Source organism: Mesoplodon bidens (assembly GCF_964165515.1).
Source record: "Mesoplodon bidens genome assembly, chromosome: 13".
Taxonomy (NCBI): Eukaryota; Metazoa; Chordata; class Mammalia; order Artiodactyla; family Ziphiidae; genus Mesoplodon; species Mesoplodon bidens.
The window spans coordinates 895,076-915,608 of record NC_138169.1 but is presented as its reverse complement, the minus strand read 5'-3'; the positions used below and the strand labels follow the sequence as shown (position 1 = coordinate 915,608).

The 20,533-nt window shown below is 49.1% G+C and overlaps 1 protein-coding gene across 6 annotated transcripts; it reads right to left on the bottom strand.

The window, feature by feature from the left end:
- Positions 1–144: 144 nt before the first annotated feature.
- Positions 145–20,118, bottom strand: ZNF605 (zinc finger protein 605). 6 transcript variants are annotated; one of them, XM_081253377.1, is made up of 8 exons: positions 20,048–20,098; positions 15,904–16,003; positions 15,676–15,802; positions 14,077–14,139; positions 13,502–13,669; positions 8,990–9,110; positions 8,669–8,761; positions 145–5,226 (listed from the first exon to the last, which is right to left on the bottom strand). In XM_081253377.1, exons 5-8 carry the CDS (start codon positions 13,514–13,516, stop codon positions 3,431–3,433), a joined length of 2,025 nt encoding a protein of 674 aa, XP_081109503.1. In that variant the 5' UTR covers positions 13,517–13,669; positions 14,077–14,139; positions 15,676–15,802; positions 15,904–16,003; positions 20,048–20,098; the 3' UTR covers positions 145–3,430. The 6 variants fall into 6 exon arrangements, with proteins under 6 accessions (XP_081109503.1, XP_081109504.1, XP_081109505.1 ...); XM_081253378.1 differs by lacking the exon at positions 20,048–20,098 and adding an exon at positions 19,852–20,011; XM_081253379.1 differs by lacking the exon at positions 20,048–20,098 and adding an exon at positions 16,925–17,684.
- Positions 20,119–20,533: the final 415 nt, after the last annotated feature.

The window sequence follows — 20,533 nt, the reverse complement described above, 5'->3', positions numbered from 1 at the left end:
AGCTGATGTTCAATTTGGCATGGTGTTTGTGATGGGAACTGGCGTGGAGCCTTTGAAGAGCTTCTCTGGGGTGATTCTACTCCTGAGATGGGAAATCTTGTCTACGGGTGACAGACTACGTGAATTATAATAAAAACAGCAGAATACTGAATAAGAGTATTTTAATTGCGCAGCACAAGTTTTTAAACTGAGAGTACACGAAGTACAGTACATCATTCCTTTCTTTCTTCACTCAGTAATGGGCTACCTTTTTCTTGTCTGTACACATTTAACATAAATAACAACGCTTTCTTGTAAGGTGTTCAGCCAACCCAGAGGCAGCATAAAGACCTCATAAACATTTCGGTTTCTATCAGTGAAGAAAGTCTAGTAATAACTGCAAGGCCACCGGCATATGGAGCAGATGGTAATGATCTCCAGAGCCATTTATGTTTGCAGCAAAACAGAACAAAAAACACAAAAAACTGTTATAATTTCTACTGAATTATTAAAACACAAAGAGAAAACACTGATGTTGAGTGTGAAAAATCTTTTTTTTTTTTTTTTTTTTTTGCGATACACGGGCCTCTCACTGCTGTGGCCTCTCCCATTGCGGAGCACAGGCTCCGGACGTGCGGGCTCAGCGGCCATGGCTCACGGGTCTAGCCGCTCCGCGGCATGTGGGATCTTCCCGGACCGGGGCACGAACCCGTGTCCCCTGCATCGGCAGGCAGACTCTCAACCACTGCACCACCAGGGAAGCCCAGAGTGTGAGAAATCTTGACAGATGTCAGTCTATGCCCCGTGGACCAGGAACTGATACACAAAATTTGGTCAAATGTTCATCATTTAACACATCACAGAAAACAAATGTTACACTCAAATTATTAACTCAGGAACATTTAATAAAGGGACTATTTACAGATTTGTGTTCACAATTAAGAAAACCAACCAGGAGGGGTGGTGAAGCCCCCAGAAGCAGTTAACACCCTTACATCTGACGAGCAGGGAGCTGCAGCCATCTGGGTGTCTGTAGACCAGCAGGAGGGAGGAGGGCTGACACATACCTCCCTGTGTGAACCTGAGCAGAAACCCTAGGAAGCAGTCGTGCACTTCCTCTGGGCATGCAGAGCAGAAAAAAGAGAATGGGTGTGGAGACGTGCACAGATCCATAACACAGACAGCTTCCATCATGCAGTTGCTACAAACACAAGTCATCCCGAGCCCCTGTCTCAGACAACACGGTCTATTCAACTATTTTTAAAGATTCACACTTAAGTGCTATCGTAGTCATACACTTTACTTCTAAATAGATCATAACCCCAAGTATGTTGTCATTACTTTGGTTTTAAGCAGTCCATTAACTTTTTGAAACATTTTTAAATGAGAAAAAAAATCTTTCATATTCACCCACACATTCACCGTTTCCAGAATGTTCTTTTCTTGCTGTCCCCAAATTTCCTTCAGTGTTTCCTTATGGCAGGAACTCTCTCTGATTTTGTTTCTTTGAAATCTTTTTTGCTTTCACTTTTGGAAGATGATTTTGACAGGCAACCAAACTCCAGGTTGCAGGGGTTTCTTTTTTATCTTTCATAATTTAATGATGTCACTGTGCTGTCTTCTAGTTTGCATAGTTTCTGACCAGAAGTATGTTGTTATTCTTTGTTCTGTGAACGTGTTGTGTCTTTTTCTTCAGGCATTTTACAATCGTTCTCCTTAACACTGGTTTTCATCAATTTGACGATGATGTCCATTGGCATCTTTATGTTTCTTACGTGTTGGGTCCTTTGAGCTTATTGAACATGTGGAGTTATACTTTTCATCATATGTGGATATTTTTCAGCCATTGTTTATCCAAATCCCTTTTCTCCCTCCTCTTTCTGGACCTCCCATTCCATGTATGTTATGCCACAGTAACTAATTCCCTGTTCTCCTTTCCCCCCCGTCTTTTTCTCTCTGTGTGTATCATTCACCTGGATAATTTTTATACTTACTGTTCAAATTCATTGTTTTCCTTCTTCTATGTCTAATATGTTCTTAATTCCATCCAGTTTTTTTTTAATTTACAGATGTTGTTTTCATCCTGAGAAGTTCCATTTGAGCTTTTAAAAATGTATCTTCCACTCATGTGTCGTCAAATTCATGTTTTCCTCTACTTTATACTTACAATAACTATTTGAACATCCTTGTCTACTAATTCCAATCACTTCAGTCTTTTCTCTTTCTACTGCCTGATTTTCCTCCTGGTTACAAGTCATATGTTCCTGCCCCTTGGCATGCCAGGTAAGTGTTTTGACGTCAGTCACTGTGGGTAGAGTAGCTTTTAATCTAGGTTTAGTTACCCTCCCCACCAAGACAATATTGTTCTGGGAACTCTCTTGATGCTCATGTGCTTTCGTGTGGCTGGTGGGAACGTGAACTGTCCCCACCTGCGCTGAGCTCCAGGGCTCGCCCAGCTCACTGCTCTCCAGTGCTGCTCTCCTGGTCTCAGCTTCCTTCCACACACGTGTGAATCAGCACTAAAGCCCAAAGACTCAAGGGGGGACTCACTGCGGATTTCTGCCGGCCATCTCTGGGAAGCTCCTTCCTATCCAGCACTTTTCCCTGCAAATTCTAGCTACCAGGGCTCCCCAGGCGCCAACTCGGCAACTCTCTTCAGTCCAGCAGGACCACGTTCATTCCCCTCCCTGACCTGCAGCCTGGACACTGCCCCCAGGGCCTAGGCTGGGCAGTCGTGGGGCTCTCCTCACCATGTCCACCTCCTGCCAGGGATCAGAAACCTGTGTTTGACATATGTCTAAAAACCACTATTTCATAAATGGTACGGTTTCTAGCTGCTTAAGGCAGGAGAGTTTATCTGGTTCTTCCTATAGCACCATAGCAGAAAGCAGAAGTCTTCACACATAAAACACAGCTACCACTTTAAAATGCCTATTTTCTTATAATAATTTATATATAATGTACACATCTTCCTTTTAGAATTATTTTAATAGGATCATGCTTATCAAATTCTTCAAGTTATTAGAACTACTCCTCTGCATGAGATCTCTGATATATAATACTCAGTATTTCCTTTGTGTATGTATTCTCTAGTGTACTCTGAGTTACCCTTTCCCGGTGAAATCTTTCACTTACTTGTTATAACAATTGAGTTTTTCTCCTGTTTAGGTCTTCTAAATATTTAACAGGCTGTCACTTTTGACTGAAAGGTCTGTACTTATCACAATACTGATAAGACTTCCACACTGAGGAGCCATCAATATGTAATAAGTTTTGTTTTCTGGGAGAAGGCTTTCCTATATTGCCTACTTAAAAAAAGTTCTCTTTCTGAATTCTGTATGGTGAGACAGTCACTGCAGTGACAAGGTGTCTCTCCTGTACATGTCCTTGGAGTGTGAGGGGCCTGACACCTGATGGCAGACTCCCCATACTCACTGCACTCACCCCGTGTCTACAGCATATGACTTCTCTGATGTATCAGGAGCTGTGCCTTCCTGTGGAAGGCTGTCCCACATTCACTGCATCTATAGCATTTATCTCCTGTATGGATCCTTTGATGCCTCATAAGGTGCGACTTTCTAGTGAAAGATTTCCCACATTCCCCACATTTATAGGGTCTCTCTCCTGTATGAATCCTCTGATGTATAATGAGCTGCGCCTTCTCAAAGAAAGCTTTTGTACAATCACTGCATCCATAGGTCTTCTCTCCTGTATGATTTCTCTGATGCTTAATGAGCTGTACTTTCTGAACAAATGCCTTCCCACACTCACTGCATTCATAGGGTTTCTCCCCTGTATGAATTCTCTGATGCCTAAGAAGCTGTGGCTTCCAGGCAAAAGCTTTTCTACACTCACTACATTCGAAGGGTTTCTCTCCAGTGTGGGTTCTCTGATGGTGAATGAGGCTTGACTTCTCACTGAAGGCTTTCCCACACTCGCTGCACTCATAGGGTTTCTCCCCTGTGTGTGTCCTCTGATGAGATACCAGGCTGGACTTTTGGGTGAAGGCTTTCCCACAGGCACCGCATTCGTAAGGTTTCTCTCCGGTGTGAGTTCTCTGATGTGTCAGGAGCTGTGACTTCCCAAAGAAGGTTTTTCCACATTCAACACATCCATAGGGTTTTTCTCCTAAATGAGCTTTCTGATGTCTAATTAGCTCTGACTTCTTAAAGAAGGCTTCTTCACAGTTCCTGCACTGATAGTTCTTCTCTCCTGTGTGAGTCATTTGATGTTTGACAAGTTGCGGTTTCCTGATGAAGGCTTCACCACATTCACTGCACTCATAAGGCTTCTCTCCTGTGTGGATCCTCTGATGCCTAATGAGGAGTGAGTTCCTGCTGAAGGCTTTTTTACACTCACTACATGCATATGGTTTCTTCCCTGTATGAACCCTCTGATGAGTAATAAGCTGTGACTTCCAAAAGAAGGCTTTTCCGCAATCACTGCATTTGTAGGGCTTCTCCCCTGTGTGTGTCCTCTGATGTGTAATGAGCCTTATTTTCTGGGAGAAGGCCTTCCCACAGTCATTGCAGCCATAGGGCTTCTCTACTGTGTGGGTTCTCTGATGCCTTTGAAGCTGTGACTTCCTGCTAAAGGACTTCCCACAGTCACTGCAGCCATAGGGCTTCTCTCCTGTATGAGTTCTCTGATGTAAAATGAGCAGTGACTTCCTGCTGAAAGCTTTTTGACATTCACCACACCCGTATGGCTTTTCTCCTGAATGAGTCCTTTGATGAATTGTGAGTAATGACTTCTGGGAGAAGGCTTTCCCACAGTCACGGCATCCGTAGGGCTTCTCTCCTGTATGAGTTCTCTGATGTATAATGAGCTGTGACTTTTTGTTAAAAACCTTACCACATTCCATGCATAAACAGACTCCTGTATGTGCTATTTGGTTTGTAATGAGCCCTGGCTCTTTACTGCTGAGTTTTCTACATTTACTGCAATCAGAGTATTTTATTCCACCACGGGTTTTGTCAGGCTTGATACAGAATAGTAATTTCTTATTAAGCTCATCAAGTTTTTTTCTTTCACAGTTACTTTTTGGAATAAGAAAATCAAAAGGATGTTTCAAACTTTTTTCACCTGTGCCACATTTATGGGATCTCATTCCTAAATGATCAAAGTTAATGCCTGAATGAAACATTTTCCCAAAGACGTCATATTCATGGCCTCTCTCCATACTTTTAAGCTTGTCTTGATTATCCTGGTGCCACATTTTGAGATTATTATCTAGCCAGACTTCTTCTAAAAAGGAAAAAATGAACCATACTGTGTAAATTTCCCCAATGATTATGCTTATTGAATAAGTCTTCTGAAATGGAGCCTAAGATCCCAGTCCATCAAAAAAAAAATTCTCCCAAATACAATGTCTACTTATTAGGCATTGAACATTTTAATAGAAATGAAAACAGATTTTGAAATTACGAATGTTTATAAACACAACTTTCAAATAAGGAAAGATGAAATATACGCAAGTGATCATGATGAGGTAAAAGAGACAAGCAATTTCTGGGGGTGGTTAATGCACTCATTCCACAATAACCTACTGATCATCTACTGTGTGCTCAGATGCTGTGAGTAGCAGAAATCAGGGAGGAAGGCAGGTAAGTACCCCCATCAGAGAAGGCTGAGAATCACAGTACACAGAAGAGCAAGATTAGTACACAGTGCTGAACGTCAGGCAGGAAGAAACACTGAATATGATGCACAGCAAATGCAGGATATCAACTTCATGTCGGAAAGATGAGGTACGTTAGTTTGCTGTACTACTGGTACATTAAAAAAAAATTCTCATTCAAGGTCCTCACCCGAATCACTGATATCAGTAATTTTACCATCATGAGAGTTACTTTTGGAATTATCCAAGAGTTCTCCAGAGCTCAGCATCAACACTTGTATTTAGGTTTTTGACATTTTAGTTGAATTGATCATCTATATATTGCATCTGTATATGATGGAAATTATTCTAAACCACAAGTATTCTTTGCATATCATTAGGATAGATTTTTTTTACCCTGTAAGTACAATTATTTGTGATCTCCACAATATGACCATTTATTGAGTATTTTAAAATGATATTTTAAAGGTTTGTTTAGTTCATGATATTCTTTACTAGGAATTGTGAGGTAATACTCCCAAGATGAAAGATATGGCAAGATCTCAGATGTAAGGCTATCAGTCCTTTTCTGCAGGATAATTTTTTCTTGGGGGGAAAAAAAGCCACATCTAACTCTCAGACATACCAGAATTTCAGAGGAAGAACCAACTAGAGCCCGAAACGGAGGAGAACAAAGGATTCAACGATCCGAGCTTCAGTGAGTGTGGATGATAATGCTATTCGTGGGTATTTTAAAGACTAGAGAGAGAAGTTAGGGGGTTAAAAACAAAGTCGTCTGTAGACACAGAAGTGTGAGATCCACCTGGATAGTTTACAAAAAATTGTTTCAGGAAATGTTAGAGTAAAGAAAAATTACAAATTTTAATTCAAATCAAATCAGGAAATAAGATTAAGATATATATCCAAATTAATAAGTTAAATGATATAAAACAATATTGAAGTTAAACTGTACCAAAAAATCTTTAAGAAATTTTAAAAAAGTCTTGTCACTTTGGCAAACACATGGACCGGGTTTCACTGGTGCCACCACAGGTGCGGGTACACGTGTGTTTCCCCGTCTCTGTTTCCATTACACTCTTGTCCTTTCTGCCTTCATTTCACCCTATTTTCAATTGATATTCCCACTTCTAGGCTTGCTCCCTCCCAACTCTAGTCTCCACACAGCAACATGTAATATCTAGAAAATGTACTCAGGCCTTTTAACCCTTTGCTTAGAAACCTCTGATAAACCCAGACGTTTATCATGGCTTCTGCACCGCTGTGTGCCGGCTCCTTCCGGCCCCCACTCCCTCTCGCAACACTGGGCTCCTCCCCATCCCAGACCCCAAAGGCCTTTTCCTGCTGCAGGCCCTTTGCATGTGCTCTCCCTGCCCAGCTTCCAGCATTCCTGGCTCACATCATTTTAAGGCCACACTAACAAACACCCTGTTTATTCCCTTCATAGCATGTATCAAATAGGTAATCACCTTGCTTCTGTCTCTCGCACTAGAATGTAAACCCTGAGGGCAGGGAACAGGTTTGTGTTTTTCACTAAGGTACCCCCGCTACATAGCGCATAACCAGCCCTCAATACATGTAGGATAAATACTCTTCACTTGTCATTAAACTTCTAAAGCAATTCCTTTCTATATAGTTAATCTTGACAATTAATTTTGCATTTTGACAAAAATGCTTCATGTTCAAACACTGAATTAGTTTTATATTTTTTTCTAAATTAAAATTCTCTGGTCCTGCAAGGTTATTTCATGACTCATATTTTATCTCAACTCCTCTCATTCCACAAAAATAGCAGTGGTTCTAAATTAATGGGGGAACATAAAGTCTATCTTGACAGCTTTTCCAAACTATACACATCCAGTCCTAATAATTCGTGTGAATGGTGCCTAGACATCTGTAATTTGAAATATTTTCTAAGGTAAGCTGATACACTTACTTACACGAAAACCTTTGTACTAAAGAAATATTTGATAAATAAGAAAGCTCCTGCCATACCTGGCCTCACGACAACCAATTAATGAAGTATTTAGTAATTACACAGCATAAATTCCATAGAGAACAGAGAAGAGTAAGTTACTCACCATCTTTCTATGTGGGAAAAAACCTTAAGACCTAATTGGTTAAGGAATTACAGATAATGTGTGATCACACCCGGGTTCCTACAATACTGCTCAGTGCGTAGAGCTTCCAGAAAAGGCTGGGAGTCAGGGAACACTCCCTGGAGGTGGAAAAAGAGCTTGAAGTGAAGAAGGGGAGGGTGTCTAAATGGGAAAGTGTAGGACAACCAAAGGCCCCCATGCAGAGAAACAAACGTGAAAGACACGAGGAAAGAGCTACTTTGAGTGGCGTCAAGCAGGACCTCTGGGCACAGGAGAAACTGCAGAGATAAGGCGCTGCCACACTGCGAGGGTCTTCAACACAAATGGCGTTGAAGTATCACAGAGCAGGTCTGAAACCCAGCAGACTACTGGAAGGGATAAATGCGAAGCTTTATAAGCTGAATACCAAAGGCACCAGAAAGAAGCCCTGGACGCTGACCCTGAAGTTCTTATCTGCAGGGAGGCCGGAAGAGTGCTTAAGGCGTTAGACTTTTCTCCTGTATCCATGGACTCACCTTCTACTCTATGTGGGTTTGAAATAGAAATCTGACCAATTAGGGAGAGAAAAGAAAAATAATAAAGGAAACTCAAAGGTAATCAGTGTCACCTCAAACAGGAAAAAACTATGAATTCTTAAAGAGGAGGAAGGAAGCCCCCCTGTACAGGTGGGACTGGGGAAGCTAGCAGAAGGGGCATATCCAAGAAGGCAGGTCCTAAATGACTGTGCTGCCGGGTACGAAGACAGGGCACACTTCATCACCAGCTCCGCCAAAGGGGACGCATCCTGACATGGAGACCAGGACGGAGAGCACATGAAAAGTCAGGAAGGACTTGTGTCACTAGGCCTGAGTCAACTCCAAGGATGGAGGAACTTGAAACACGGTTTTACAGATAACATTTCAAAAGTACCAACCTGTCATCAAAACCCGAGACCTAACTTTCACTATCTGCCATATAGCTGATTATTTCTCACCTGGAAAGTTCTGACTTAGGATTTCTTCACCTAATATCCACGGCTCTTCTTGCTCCAGTTTGAAAATCGCCTCAGGTTTGATCATTTGATAACCTGTCAATTGGAAACACAGAGAGTCCCAACTGCTTGGGCTGAGGGACTCTTAAATATAAAGATTTCACTACAGAGGCTAAAAAACAAAACAAGCAAATAAAAACCTTTCAACTGGGTGTAGCAATCAAAAAATCTGTTTGACATCTGAAACTTAAACCTGAAATCCGTAATATCTTAGGGGTCCCACAGTTGCTGGGTGCACCCTGTGTCACACAAGAATGTTCTTACCCAAGAAAACTAGATTGCTATAGTTCTCCAACATCACATCCCTGTACAAGGTCTTCTGAGTAGGATTAAGCAGCTGCCACTCCTCCAACGTGAAGTCCACAGCCACATCCTCAAATGATATCTAAAAAAGCATAATCCCTGTTAAATCGGAAGTCCTTCTCTTTGTTGCATACAGGCTTTCTTCTCTACAGTGACAGGTGGCCTCCGAGTTGGCCCCATGATCTCCAACTCCTGGGATTCATGCTTTCGTTTAATCCCCACCATCCTGACCATGGGCTGGACTTACTGACTCACTTCCACCGAATGGAACAGGGTAGAAGTGCTGGATCAGGTGTAAGAGAATGTGACTTCCACGTTGGGAACCCTCTCCTGCTCTCCCTGGGCCAAATGGCGAGGCAGCCCTGTGCACAAGCCCACGTGGCAAAGACCCGAGGCCTGCCAACACCCACATGAGTGAGCTTGGAGGGGGTCACCTCCCTACCGCCCCGTGAGATGACCATAGCCCTTCTCAACAGCCTGATGACAGGGTCGTGTGAGACCCTCCACCAGAACCAAATGGGTGAGCAGCTGTCAGACTCATAACTCACAGAAACTGAGATACATGTTTGTGTTTTCAGCCACTGAGGTTTGGGGTAATTTGTTACATAGCAACGGATAAGTAATATAATATCCTAGTCGTGCATTATACTCTGAGAGGAAAACGAAAATGTTATTAAAATATTCATCATTATGAATTCATTCACCTATCCACCCATCTACCCATAGAATAAGAAGTTGGAATAGGCTGTCTTTAAATAAGCAGTGTTTCTCAAAGAAGGTGCCACTGGTATCTGGGCAAAGGACAAGACACCACAGAGACCGATACTGTCCCAGGCTGGGCCCACGTACGTGTGCTGCAGTGTCATCAGAAGGTGCCCAAACAGCGTGGAAAGCTGTCCTGCCTTCCAGACGCTGGACAAGACCCAAAACACTGCCCAGGGATAGGCTCCCGTGCCAGCGGGCCAGGATGCTCTCAATACGTGGAGCTCACTGGTCCTCTGGTCCCAACCAGAGGGTTTCACTGGACGCTGACACTTTCTTGGGGTCTGGTCTGGCCATCCTCATGGGCTCCCCAGGCACGGGTCACACTCTCCAGGCCCTACCTGACCACATTTACTTCCTGTTCGAATTCACTGCATCTGATAATAGCCCCGTATTTGCAGAGGGGCTGAGTGAGCGTTTTAATGGACAGTTTGAGGACAGGCTTAAGGGGCTGACAGGAAGGCTCATGGCGACCCCAGCCTGGAGCACAGAGCTCAGAAGGGAGCGGCCCTTCGCATGGTGCCAGGGCCCAGCCAGGCTGCCCCCAGTCACAGCCCTCCTCTCACAGCCACTGACCCGTCATGCTCTGCGGGAGACCCCGCGGGAACCTCCACCCCTACGACCCCGTCCTGAAGACTCAGTGACTGCCAGATCCTGTACACCCACTTTCAAATCTTTTAAAAACTCAGGAGTTTCTGCTAACCAATTCTTAAACACGCTCTATCTCTCTGGTTAAATTATGTAAAAATATCTGTTCCTCTGTATAGGGACAAAGTGTCTTTCCAGACAAAGGGTCTGGATGAAAACGGAGATGATTTCTTTTAAAGTTTTGATTATTAAATGGGACACACTGATGATGACCAGAGAGAAAAGAAAATAAAGCCCAGCACCAGGGGAGGCACAGGGGAGGGAGAAAGACATTAACGACCTTTGTGTTTTAGACCTGCTCCTGAAAGCTTTCCTTCCTCCTGGAAAAAAAACAAGAAACAAAAGAAAATGACTCCCTGTGCTTCTCTCCGCGCCCGTGACCGCTCTGGGTGTAGACTGACGCCTTCCTGCTCGACGGGGCTGCCGCCCAGCAGCACAGGGCGCCTCAGCCCCTGTGCTTCCCACGCAAAAGCCCCGATGCCGTCTGCACCCCATGAGGTGGCAGGGCCTGGACAAACAAAATGGCCTGGAACTCAGCGCCCCAGGCAGCCCCTCGAAAACCAAGGACTGACGTAAATTATTCAGACCGGGCAACGGAAAGCCATGCTGGGGCCCTGTTAGCCTAACTGCCTGATGAAAGCATGTGCTGCCTGGAGGCTCTGGGACTGCGTTCCTGGTGTGCACACCCAGCCGCGTGACCCCGCAGTCTCAGCCCTGGCAGGTGTTCAGGCCAGCCTCCGCCTGCTGCCAGAGCTGTGCTATGCGAACCACTGCCTTGTGCCAGGTCACAATTGTTCACACGGCCACTTGAGAAGCCTCCTGATGTGCTGACACATGCCTTCCTGATTGGGAAACGGCTGAGACCACATGCAGGCTGGGAGGCTGCCCCGGATGAACTCCCTGGTTCCTGTCTTGGCCCCTCTAGGTCTGACCTGTTCAGGTTCATGATGGGGTTGCCTGTTTCTCACTCAGGCCCTGAAAAATCAAGCGGATGGGCTGAGGAGTCTGGCTCCTGGTTAAAAACCTAAGTGTGAACCTTCAGGTCCAAACACAGGCAGGCCCAAAGGGCTACCCCGCAGGCCTCCTGGGGGACACTGCCCCCACCCCTGCCCCCAGACCTGGGGCGCAGCCTGCGTGCCATGGCCTCCGAGGGGCCGGTGAGGATCTCGTGTGCCCTGCATCTCTGCCTGAGGCCTTTGGCAGAAGCCTTTCTCAGGTGCCTCTCTAAGACCCCCTGTGGGAGGGGGGACCTGAGGACACCGTCCGCCTCTGACCCAGTGCCCGGTGCTTTCCACTCCCTCCTCCCCTTCCCCTCCTCCTGGCCCCCAAGTCCATAAATCTGCCGGAGCCTTTTGTTCGGGGCTCCCTGGGCAGCGAACACCTGTGCTGACACACCTGACACGTGGCCAGGGCGCTGTTCACTCCTCAGGAAACGGTCCTGGGGAGTCGGTGCCTTCTGCGGCCTCCGGCTCTGACTCGCGCCATCATCTCGGCTCCTGTCACCCTGGCTGCTGCTGTCACCAGCTACTCTGACACCTGGCAGCTCGGCCCTCTCAGCTCTGCGGAGCTCCTGGCACAGAACACAGCAGCGAAGGGGAAAAGCTACAGTGCTGTGCACTGCTTTAAACAACAGGATTTTTAAAAGAAAGGAACAGAGGAAGGAAAAGAGGGAGGAGGTCAGCTAGGTGGATGGGAATTGTTTTGAAAGGTGAAGGGAGGGATTCCCCTGGTGGCGCAGTGGCTAAGAATCCGCCTGCCAATGCAGGGGACACGGGTTTGAGCCCTGGTCTGGGAAGATCCCACATGCCGCGGAGCAGCTAAGCCCTTGCACCACAACTACTGAGCCTGTGCTCTAGAGCCCACGAGCCGCAACTACTGAGCCCGTGTGCCACAACTACTGAAGCCTGCGTGCCTAGAGCCCATGCTCTGCAACAAGAGAAGCCACCGCAATGAGAAGCCCGCGCACCGCAACGAAGAGTAGCCCCCGCTCGCTGCAACTAGAGAAAGCCCGTGTGCAGCAACGAAGACCCAATGCAGCCAAAAAATTAATTAATTTAAAAAAACAAAAAGAGAAGAAAAGTGAAGGGACACCGCAGTCGTTTCTTGAGTCAATAATGTCGGGGCGGTGGGGGGAGGGATGAATTAGGAGGTTGGGACTAGCAGATGCAAACTATTATATATAGACTGGATAAACAACAAGGCCCTACTGTAGAGCACAGGGAACTATATCTAATCTCCTGGGATAAACCGTAATGGAAAAGAATATGAAAAACAACGTATATATATTTTTATATATAACTGAACCACTTTGCTGTACAGCAGAAACTAACACCACATTGTAAATCAACTATACATCAAAAAAAAAAAGGTCAGGAAAAGGAACTGAAGGCAGAGACCCTCCTGTGCAGCTTTTGCCAGCAGAAGCAAAAACAGTTCTACCTAAAATGTATCGAAATTCCAACTGAGAGAATATATATGGGGCCATTTGAAGGTTTTGTAACAATCAGTTGTGCCAGATGATTCAGGTTTCTTCCCTAAACCCAGAGCTCAGGTGGGACGTGGACCCCGGCCTGCTGCCCACTGCTGTGCTCTTTACACCCGCGCCCACCGAGGACCTACAAGGAACAGCCTCAGAAATACGTTCATCCGTTACAGGATGCCATCTGCCACCTCATCTACATCAACAGCTAGTAAAACGCTTTCTTTACGGGAAACCATCAGGAGATGTTTGCTCCCACCGAGCAAATGGTCTGCTTTTTGATAGAGGAAACCATGCAACTCTTCCTGTTTCTCTTTCTGTGGCGGCTTCTGGGAACGTGTGAGGAAGCTTGCGGCTCAACTCCAACAGTGCAGGGCCTTATTTCTCTTATGTCTGTGCCCCAACTTCAAGACTTTTGTATGATTCTGTGATCCACCTTGTACTTCTTTTGACATCTTCCTTCCCAAGGTTATATTTTCTCCGGTTACAATTTAAATGTATTTAGACCCTTCTTGTTAGTTGTAGAGATGCCTGTGAGCCTCATCACACCCACAGATAAAACTGCTAGAGGACAAATAACTCACCTGTGACTTGATCATTCTCCCCCGTTCCTGGGAAATCTGCTCTGCTCTGTCCTGATGCTCTGGAAAAAGGCCTCTGGTCAAAGGTCTGTGGACTGGGAATGCACCCCGAGTCCTGAGGCCTCTTCTTTCTTATTTCACATGAGTTTTCGTGCTCCTGAGGGCCATGGCCTGGAGGTGCAGTGGGAATTTTATTTTAGATGATGCAATTCATTTGGGGACCTCAATCTTGGTTCTCTATAGCTGGGAACTCAGACAGGCTATGTGCTGGCACTAAGAAACACGATAGAAAGTGAGCTACTGGCATGTGTCAGTCGAGCCGACCGCAGCCAGGCCAGGCCTGCACCGCACACTGGGCTCTGCAAGCTGGCTCCCACCTGGGACTGCCCGATGGGAGCCACCTGCCTCGCCGGTTCAACCGAAGACCCCAGGGGAGCCCCACCACCTCAAAGCACTCTGCAGAAACGGCAGCGAAGTCTGGAAAGACAGTCTTGGCTCACCCACCCTGCAGCACCTTTCCCCGGGGGCACTTAGATGAAGCCACTGGCACAGGTACTACAGAATAAAATGCGACTCACTTCTAGGCAGGACAGGGAACGGGCAATGGCCTGGGGTACTGGCTCTCTACTCCAAAATCAGCCCTGGAGCAAAAGGAAAGCAGAGATCAGAGGAACTAAAAGAAATGGTCAAAAGGAGAGGAGAGACCCCGGGGGAGACGGAGGCCACGGTGAAGCTGACGCTCAGGTGTGGGTTTCCGGCTGAGCCGGCCGCACTACAGCCCAGAGCAGATGCAGCGAGAAGAGAGGCCTAAGGAAATCTTTTCCGTTCTTTCTTTCTCAGCTCACATTGGCGCAAATACTGCCTTCCCTTCCCTCGGAAATCAGCAGAACAGCCTAGGCCACGGTAGAGGGCGGCTCAAAATCCCGGCTGAGTTTAGGAATCACAGAAACGGCAAGGGCCCAGCTGCCTTCAGGCACTTACTTGTCTCCCACTGCCCCATGGACCCCAAGGAAACTGCTCCACACCTGCTTCTTCCTAAGGGTCTCTGATCCCTGATCGGAGGAGCTGCTCAGACAAGTGGTGGGTACGGGGCTATCCAGTGGCTCTAAGGTCCACACTGCTGGCCCTGGGGCCCCTTCCCTTCCCTTTACTTCAAAGGCCTGGCCTCAGCCCTTCCCTAATGCAATTATCAGAGTAGGAAAGCAGATAACACCTCTAGGGAGATACAGCTCAGAGCCTGTAAGGGCATATACGAATTAAAAAGAAAAAGACTCCCCAGAACCTTATTCAAAGAGTATTTACTGTAGAAAATCTGTAATTACAAAATCCTTCTCTGCCCCTTTGGGATGTATGTTAATCTTTCCTAAAACTAAGTTTAACAACTCAAGAATGCCTTTCTTAAGGACCTGGGAGCCGTCTTGAAATAATCCAGGAAGGTACACCCCTCTCTCTGGGTCTCTGGGAGGACAGGAGCCTAACCAGCCTGACTTTGGCACCCGGCTCCAAATTGTAAAATTACCCCCCATCATAAAGGTATGACAAGTGTATTCTTCCTTTGGATGAAGGCAAGTAGCTAACACAGTAGCCACCCCCACTACCAGGATGGACTACATGTGACAAATGATCACTTAACTTGAGACCGTGTGTATAACGGGTTGTACATGCCCGGCTACAGAAAAGGGCACGATCTCTTCCTGTCTCTCGCAATGTCTTTAGCAGACTGCCTGAGGTGGGCATCAAATTCTGGTTCAATTTTTATTCAATAATAAAACTGTTCTAAGGGACTTCCCTGGGGGTCCAGTGGTTAAGACTCCATGCTTTCACTGCAGGGGGCACGGGTTCGATCCCTGGTCAGGGAACTAAGAACCTGCATGCCACGCGTGCAGCCAAAAAAATTTTTTTTTAATTAAAAAAAATTAAAAAACAACCACCACCTATTCTTTCTCTTCTACTTTTGTGGAGAAGTCTTCTGGATTGGCAGAGACTGGTTGAAATTATTTCCCCAACGAGCCAAATAACCAAATAAATGAGTACAACCACTACTTTAAAAACTTTTTAAAGATCGCAAACTGTATTACAGAGATCACCTGAGGCAGAATTATCAGAACAGATGGACCAAGGGTTAAGATCAGCACAATCACAAAAAACACGATGTCTTCATGCACACAAATACTTACACTTTCAATGTCTCCACCGCTCATGAACCAGGTCACTTACACCAGCCGGATACTGGATCAGGGCCAAGGACTCCACGGGCTCACAGCAGGGTCACACAGGGATGTGACTTCCTTCATGAGGGTACACCTGAAAGGAAATATCCAAAAATACAGTTGCCGGTAAGCCTGGGGGCACGAGGGACAAACTCCACCTCCCACCCGAGATCTGTCTAGCGCTGCGGTCCACACCTGTGGCTCCTTGTTCTCCCGGCTTGGTCCCCACAGGCTGACAGGCTGAGAGGAAGACCGACATGGTGGATGGCCAGTGGGCACCTTTCCGCAAAGTAAGCTGAGCAAGGAGAGAACTTAATAGCTACAGGAGACCTAGAGCAGGAGCCCCTTTTTCTAACAAAGAATGGGGGGAAAGGAGGGAGGTATCCTCAGGGTCCCAGTGCAACGGAGAGAGATGGGTGGACTCGTCCTCCACAAACGAGGGAAGAAACTTATGCCCTGGTGTTAGCAGACTGCCAGGTTTTCCTCCTGGGCAGCTAACAAGAGTGGAGAGAACACTGGCCCCTTTGAGGCCCTTCCTGCCCACCCCTAGAGCTGGGCTGAGGGCTGGAATCAGACTACCCGCTCGGGAGCCCCACACCCTCGGTCAGCAAGGGAAAGAGGAAAGGAAACCCAGGAATGCTGCTCAACGCCAGCCGGACCACGGACCAGCTCCTGGCACCGTCTCTCGAGGGCCTTAAACATTTCCCTCTTCGTCCTGTAGCGAATCGAGGGGGGGACACAGGCCAGGGAGGGAGGGCAGGTCCCAATGTTACCCAGGGGCTGAGGATCCTGTGGAGAGTCAAGAACCAGCCCATCTAGGCAGACAGGCTGGATCTTGAAATTTGACCTGAAACAGCGGCAGAGGGCAGAGCGAGGGCGTCCAGGGCAGGAAGAACTCTACAAGCGGAACGGAGCCGGCACGCGTTCCGCCCACGCGTGGGGGGCGGCACACACAAAGGTCAGGTTCCCCGAGTGAAACCGGACTCTCCTGAGACCAGAGCGAAGACTGTGGTGCATGGGAGCAGGTCTGTCACGAAAAACATCCTGGGAGAGCAGAGAGCGACACCCAAAGGAGAAGCGCCTCTTCCCGAGACGCGCAGGGAGCTCCCTGGGGCTCCCGGGCACGGGCAGGTCCCGATGGTCTAGGAGGCCCAGTGAAAAGGGAGCCCAGAGTCACTGCTTTCCAAACCCGAGGCCCCCTGAGACACAGGCCCACCTGCCCTGGAAGCTTCTATCTTGTCTGGACCCCTTTTGGATTGATGCATAGGAGACCTTCTGTAGCTTCTCCTCTGGAAAAGGGGACGTGCCAACTGTACTAACACCCCGAACAGTCACCCTGCTTCCTCCCCCAGGACCCCAACATACTCCTGCACTGTGCCCTCACGTCCACGTCGGGTCCCACTCACACACTGATGCAGACCTAGACACACACTCACAGTCTCATTTACGGGCCAGGAAAGCAGCAATTTGCTGAAGGCCTCTTACTACCAGGCCCTGTTCCGGGCACGTGGGAGAGACCACTAAACAGGACAGAAAGTCCCTGCCCTCTAGGATGGGAAACAGACACACAAGTAAGTATAATAATTTCAGACTGTGAGAATGCTCAGAAGAAACTTCAGATGTGCCAGAGGAGTGGGTGGGTGGAGGGCACTCCTTGCAGATGACTTTTAGCTGAGCTCTGAGGAGGAGGGGCTGGCCCTGGAAGGCCACAGGCCAGCCACGCCCGGCAAGGAGCATCCCACACAAAGGGCTGGAGCAAGGGGGAGGACTCCTAGCCGGTGGGGTCTCTGAGCACTTTTAAACAAGGAAATATTCAAGTAAAAGGAGCCATCACTGACCAACACAGCCGTGTACACGCTGGGTGAGACGGGCCAACGAACAAAGGACAAGGCGGTTACTGAGCAGAAGTCATGACGTTGAGTCTTGCCTGAGCCAACGCAGGACTCACCCAAACCCCAGAACACCACCCTTAGAGGCCCCGCAATCACCAACACGCAAAGGCCCTCAAATTCGGTTCCAAAGACCGCCTCAACCACACTGACTGACCCCCCGAGAACCCCCAGCCCCCAGACCACTGGACACACGAGTCTCCAGGACACACAAGCATTGACTCCATAAACCCCATGTGCCCGACGCCCCCAAGGGGGCCTGGGCCGTCAATTACACACACTGTGAGTCCCCATCGGCTCCTCTAGCAAGGCCCCCCCATCACCAACCACCAGTGACAAAAACAATCCACAGAAGTGCATGAATCAATGAACCCAAAAGTCTCTCCACAGCCAACCCATGATCAGACACCCACAGAACCACTGACTCCCGGTCACGGCGGGCTCTGTCACTCAGCCCTGCGCACCAGCCACAGGCCTCCCTACGGGCCACCTGGTTGATTACGACCCCAGAGCCCTCTGACATCCACAGGCTTCTCAATGCCAAGGCCAAGAAACCCCATCACTGGCTCCTCCAGACCCCACTCGATAACCTCCACGGTCTATCCACTGACTAGACACTGAGTCAGTGGAACCCCAGATGCTGAGTCCCAAAGGACCCCCAGAGAACTCCAACCCCTCCCTCTCGCGGTGCCCACCCACTCACCTTCACAGAGCCCGTCACCACCCGCCCCCTGAACCAGGCCCTCATCACACGGGGCTGCCAGCCACTCACCTCCAGATACCCACTCTCCAGTCCACGCCGTGCTCACCCACCACTCAGACGCCCCCAGAGCTCATCACCCTGCGAGGGCCCCCAGCTCCGCACAAACGCCCCCGGCCCCTCCAATGGCGCCAATTACCACCCCCCACTTCCCCCTCACAGCCCCCAACAGGCCGCCTGTCAACCTGTGTGCAGACCCCTGCCACTGACACGCGGCCTCCGACCTGATGCTTCAGCCACAAGATCCCCAAACACGGGCCGCCCCGGTCACTGCCCTCCACCGAAAAAGCTACCATCGAAAGGTCAAGTCAAACCAAACGCAGACGTAGCAAAGAAATGTTTTACTCCGAGGATTTATTCTTGGAGGGGGGGAGGGGTGCTGGAAGAGGAAGGACGCTGCGGCCCTAAGAGGCACAGCATCTCTGCAGAGTGTGGGGAAGCTGGATCAAAGGGCGGGGGACCAGACAGCAGACGACGAGAGGACATCTCACCGGAGGTCGGCCAGTTCTGGGCGCAGTGGCGGGCTGCAAGCTGCTCAAGCCTACGGCCCAGAGTTCAGGGAACTGCGGGAAGGAGAGAAGCTGAACCAAAGTTTGGTTTCTAAGCGTTCTGATCAGTGAGAACAAACAGTTCAGCTAATCACTGATGAGGCAAAAGATGAGAGGGGCTGTGTCATATTTACGTACGGCCTTGTCACGGGTAAACAAGGGCATCATGTGGGAAGGGGGTTCTTTGCAGCCAGCTGCTTCCCGGAACCCGAGAGGGGGGGGATCTTCCCAGGAGCACACGGCTCAGGTACAGCCCAACACTGCAGCAACCAGCGGCCCCTCCTGCCGACGAAATCCTCAGTGCAACCACTCGGGGCCCTCTACATGCCCCCCACGCGCCCACAGAGCCTCGTCGTTCATCCCTTCGCGCCCAGTCGCCAAGCCAAAGGCACGCAAATCGTGGATGGCTAGAGCCTTAGCTATTGCTGCACACAGACCCGAACCCACATCCCCAGGGCACACGCCGGCCCCGCACAGCCCTCCACTCACTCCCGAGGGGAGCCTCTGGGCTCCCTCACTCCCAGGGCCTGCTGCCTCCAGCCCCCGAGGCTAAGGTCCCCCCAAAGGCCCCTCCCAGAGGCGCCCACCATCCACTTAATTCCCTCCGCCGGCCTCACAACCGCTCACCCCTCCCTGGCCCCGAATTACTGATTTCCACAGACATTCCACTACCTCGCCCGCCAAGTGTCCCCAGCTTCATCAGCCCCACCGTCTCCCCGCACAGCCCCTCGTCTCCCACCACCACGGAAGGCCCTACCCTGCCCCCCAAATCTCCCTCCTGCTTCCCCCATCACTGCCGCCCACACCCGCCCCTCCAGACCCCTGTCCCCCAGGCGTTTCCCCACTGTCGCGCTCCCTCCCGCCTCCCAGCTGCCCGGCCACCCCGCGGCCCCCGCGGCCCCTCCCCTCTGCCGCCCCACGCCCCTCCCCCACAGCGCACCCCCACCTGGACCGGAATCGGCGCCTGCGCGACAGGGCCGTCCTCTCGCGCCTTCCCCGCACCCGGCTCCGGAGCCGGTTCGTGCGCACGCCGGCGTAGCCCCGAGCCTGTCCGCGCCGGGGTCTCAGCGGCCCCGGTCGGACGCGGAGGCCACCGCCAGCCCGCAGCCCCGCCGTCCCGTCCCCGCCCCCCACACCCTTACCCCTTTGGCCCACGGCGCCGAGGCAAACACGGCCGGGCCGCGGGAGTGTCCGCGCAGAACTACGTTTCCCGGAGCCCCGTTCGCTTTAGAACTACATTTCCCAGAGGGCTCCGCGGCGCGCCTCCCTGATGGACAGGGGCGAGGTTTCCTGGTGCCAACCTCTTTGCGGCTGCCTGGGGCTCCCGGTTCAGACGGTGGGATGTAGCCTGCGCTACCCCCCACCCCTCAATGTGCTCCAGTTTTGATGGTAGAGCAAAGTAACTTTTTTTTGAGTAAAGGAATTTATAAAATCAAAGTCGTAGTATAGGTACGTTTTATCCAGTCCAACAGTACTAACAAAAAGAATGAAAATAAATGAAATGAGGGATTTGGGGAGAAATAAAATGTAATTATGGGAAGAGAAGTAAATTAAGGAATATAAAAGCAGAATATAAAAGGAATTAAAATAGAAAAAACTAAACTTGATAAATCCAATTTTTAAAATAA

Coding starts and splice junctions, on each gene's coding strand:
- ZNF605 (XM_081253380.1), bottom strand. Junction 8,762..8,989: donor TAGCAATCTAGTTTTCTTGG/GTAAGAACATTC, acceptor TCCAATTGACAG/GTTATCAAATGATCAAACCT. Junction 5,227..8,668: donor CCTAAGTCAGAACTTTCCAG/GTGAGAAATAAT, acceptor TTTCCTTTTTAG/AAGAAGTCTGGCTAGATAAT.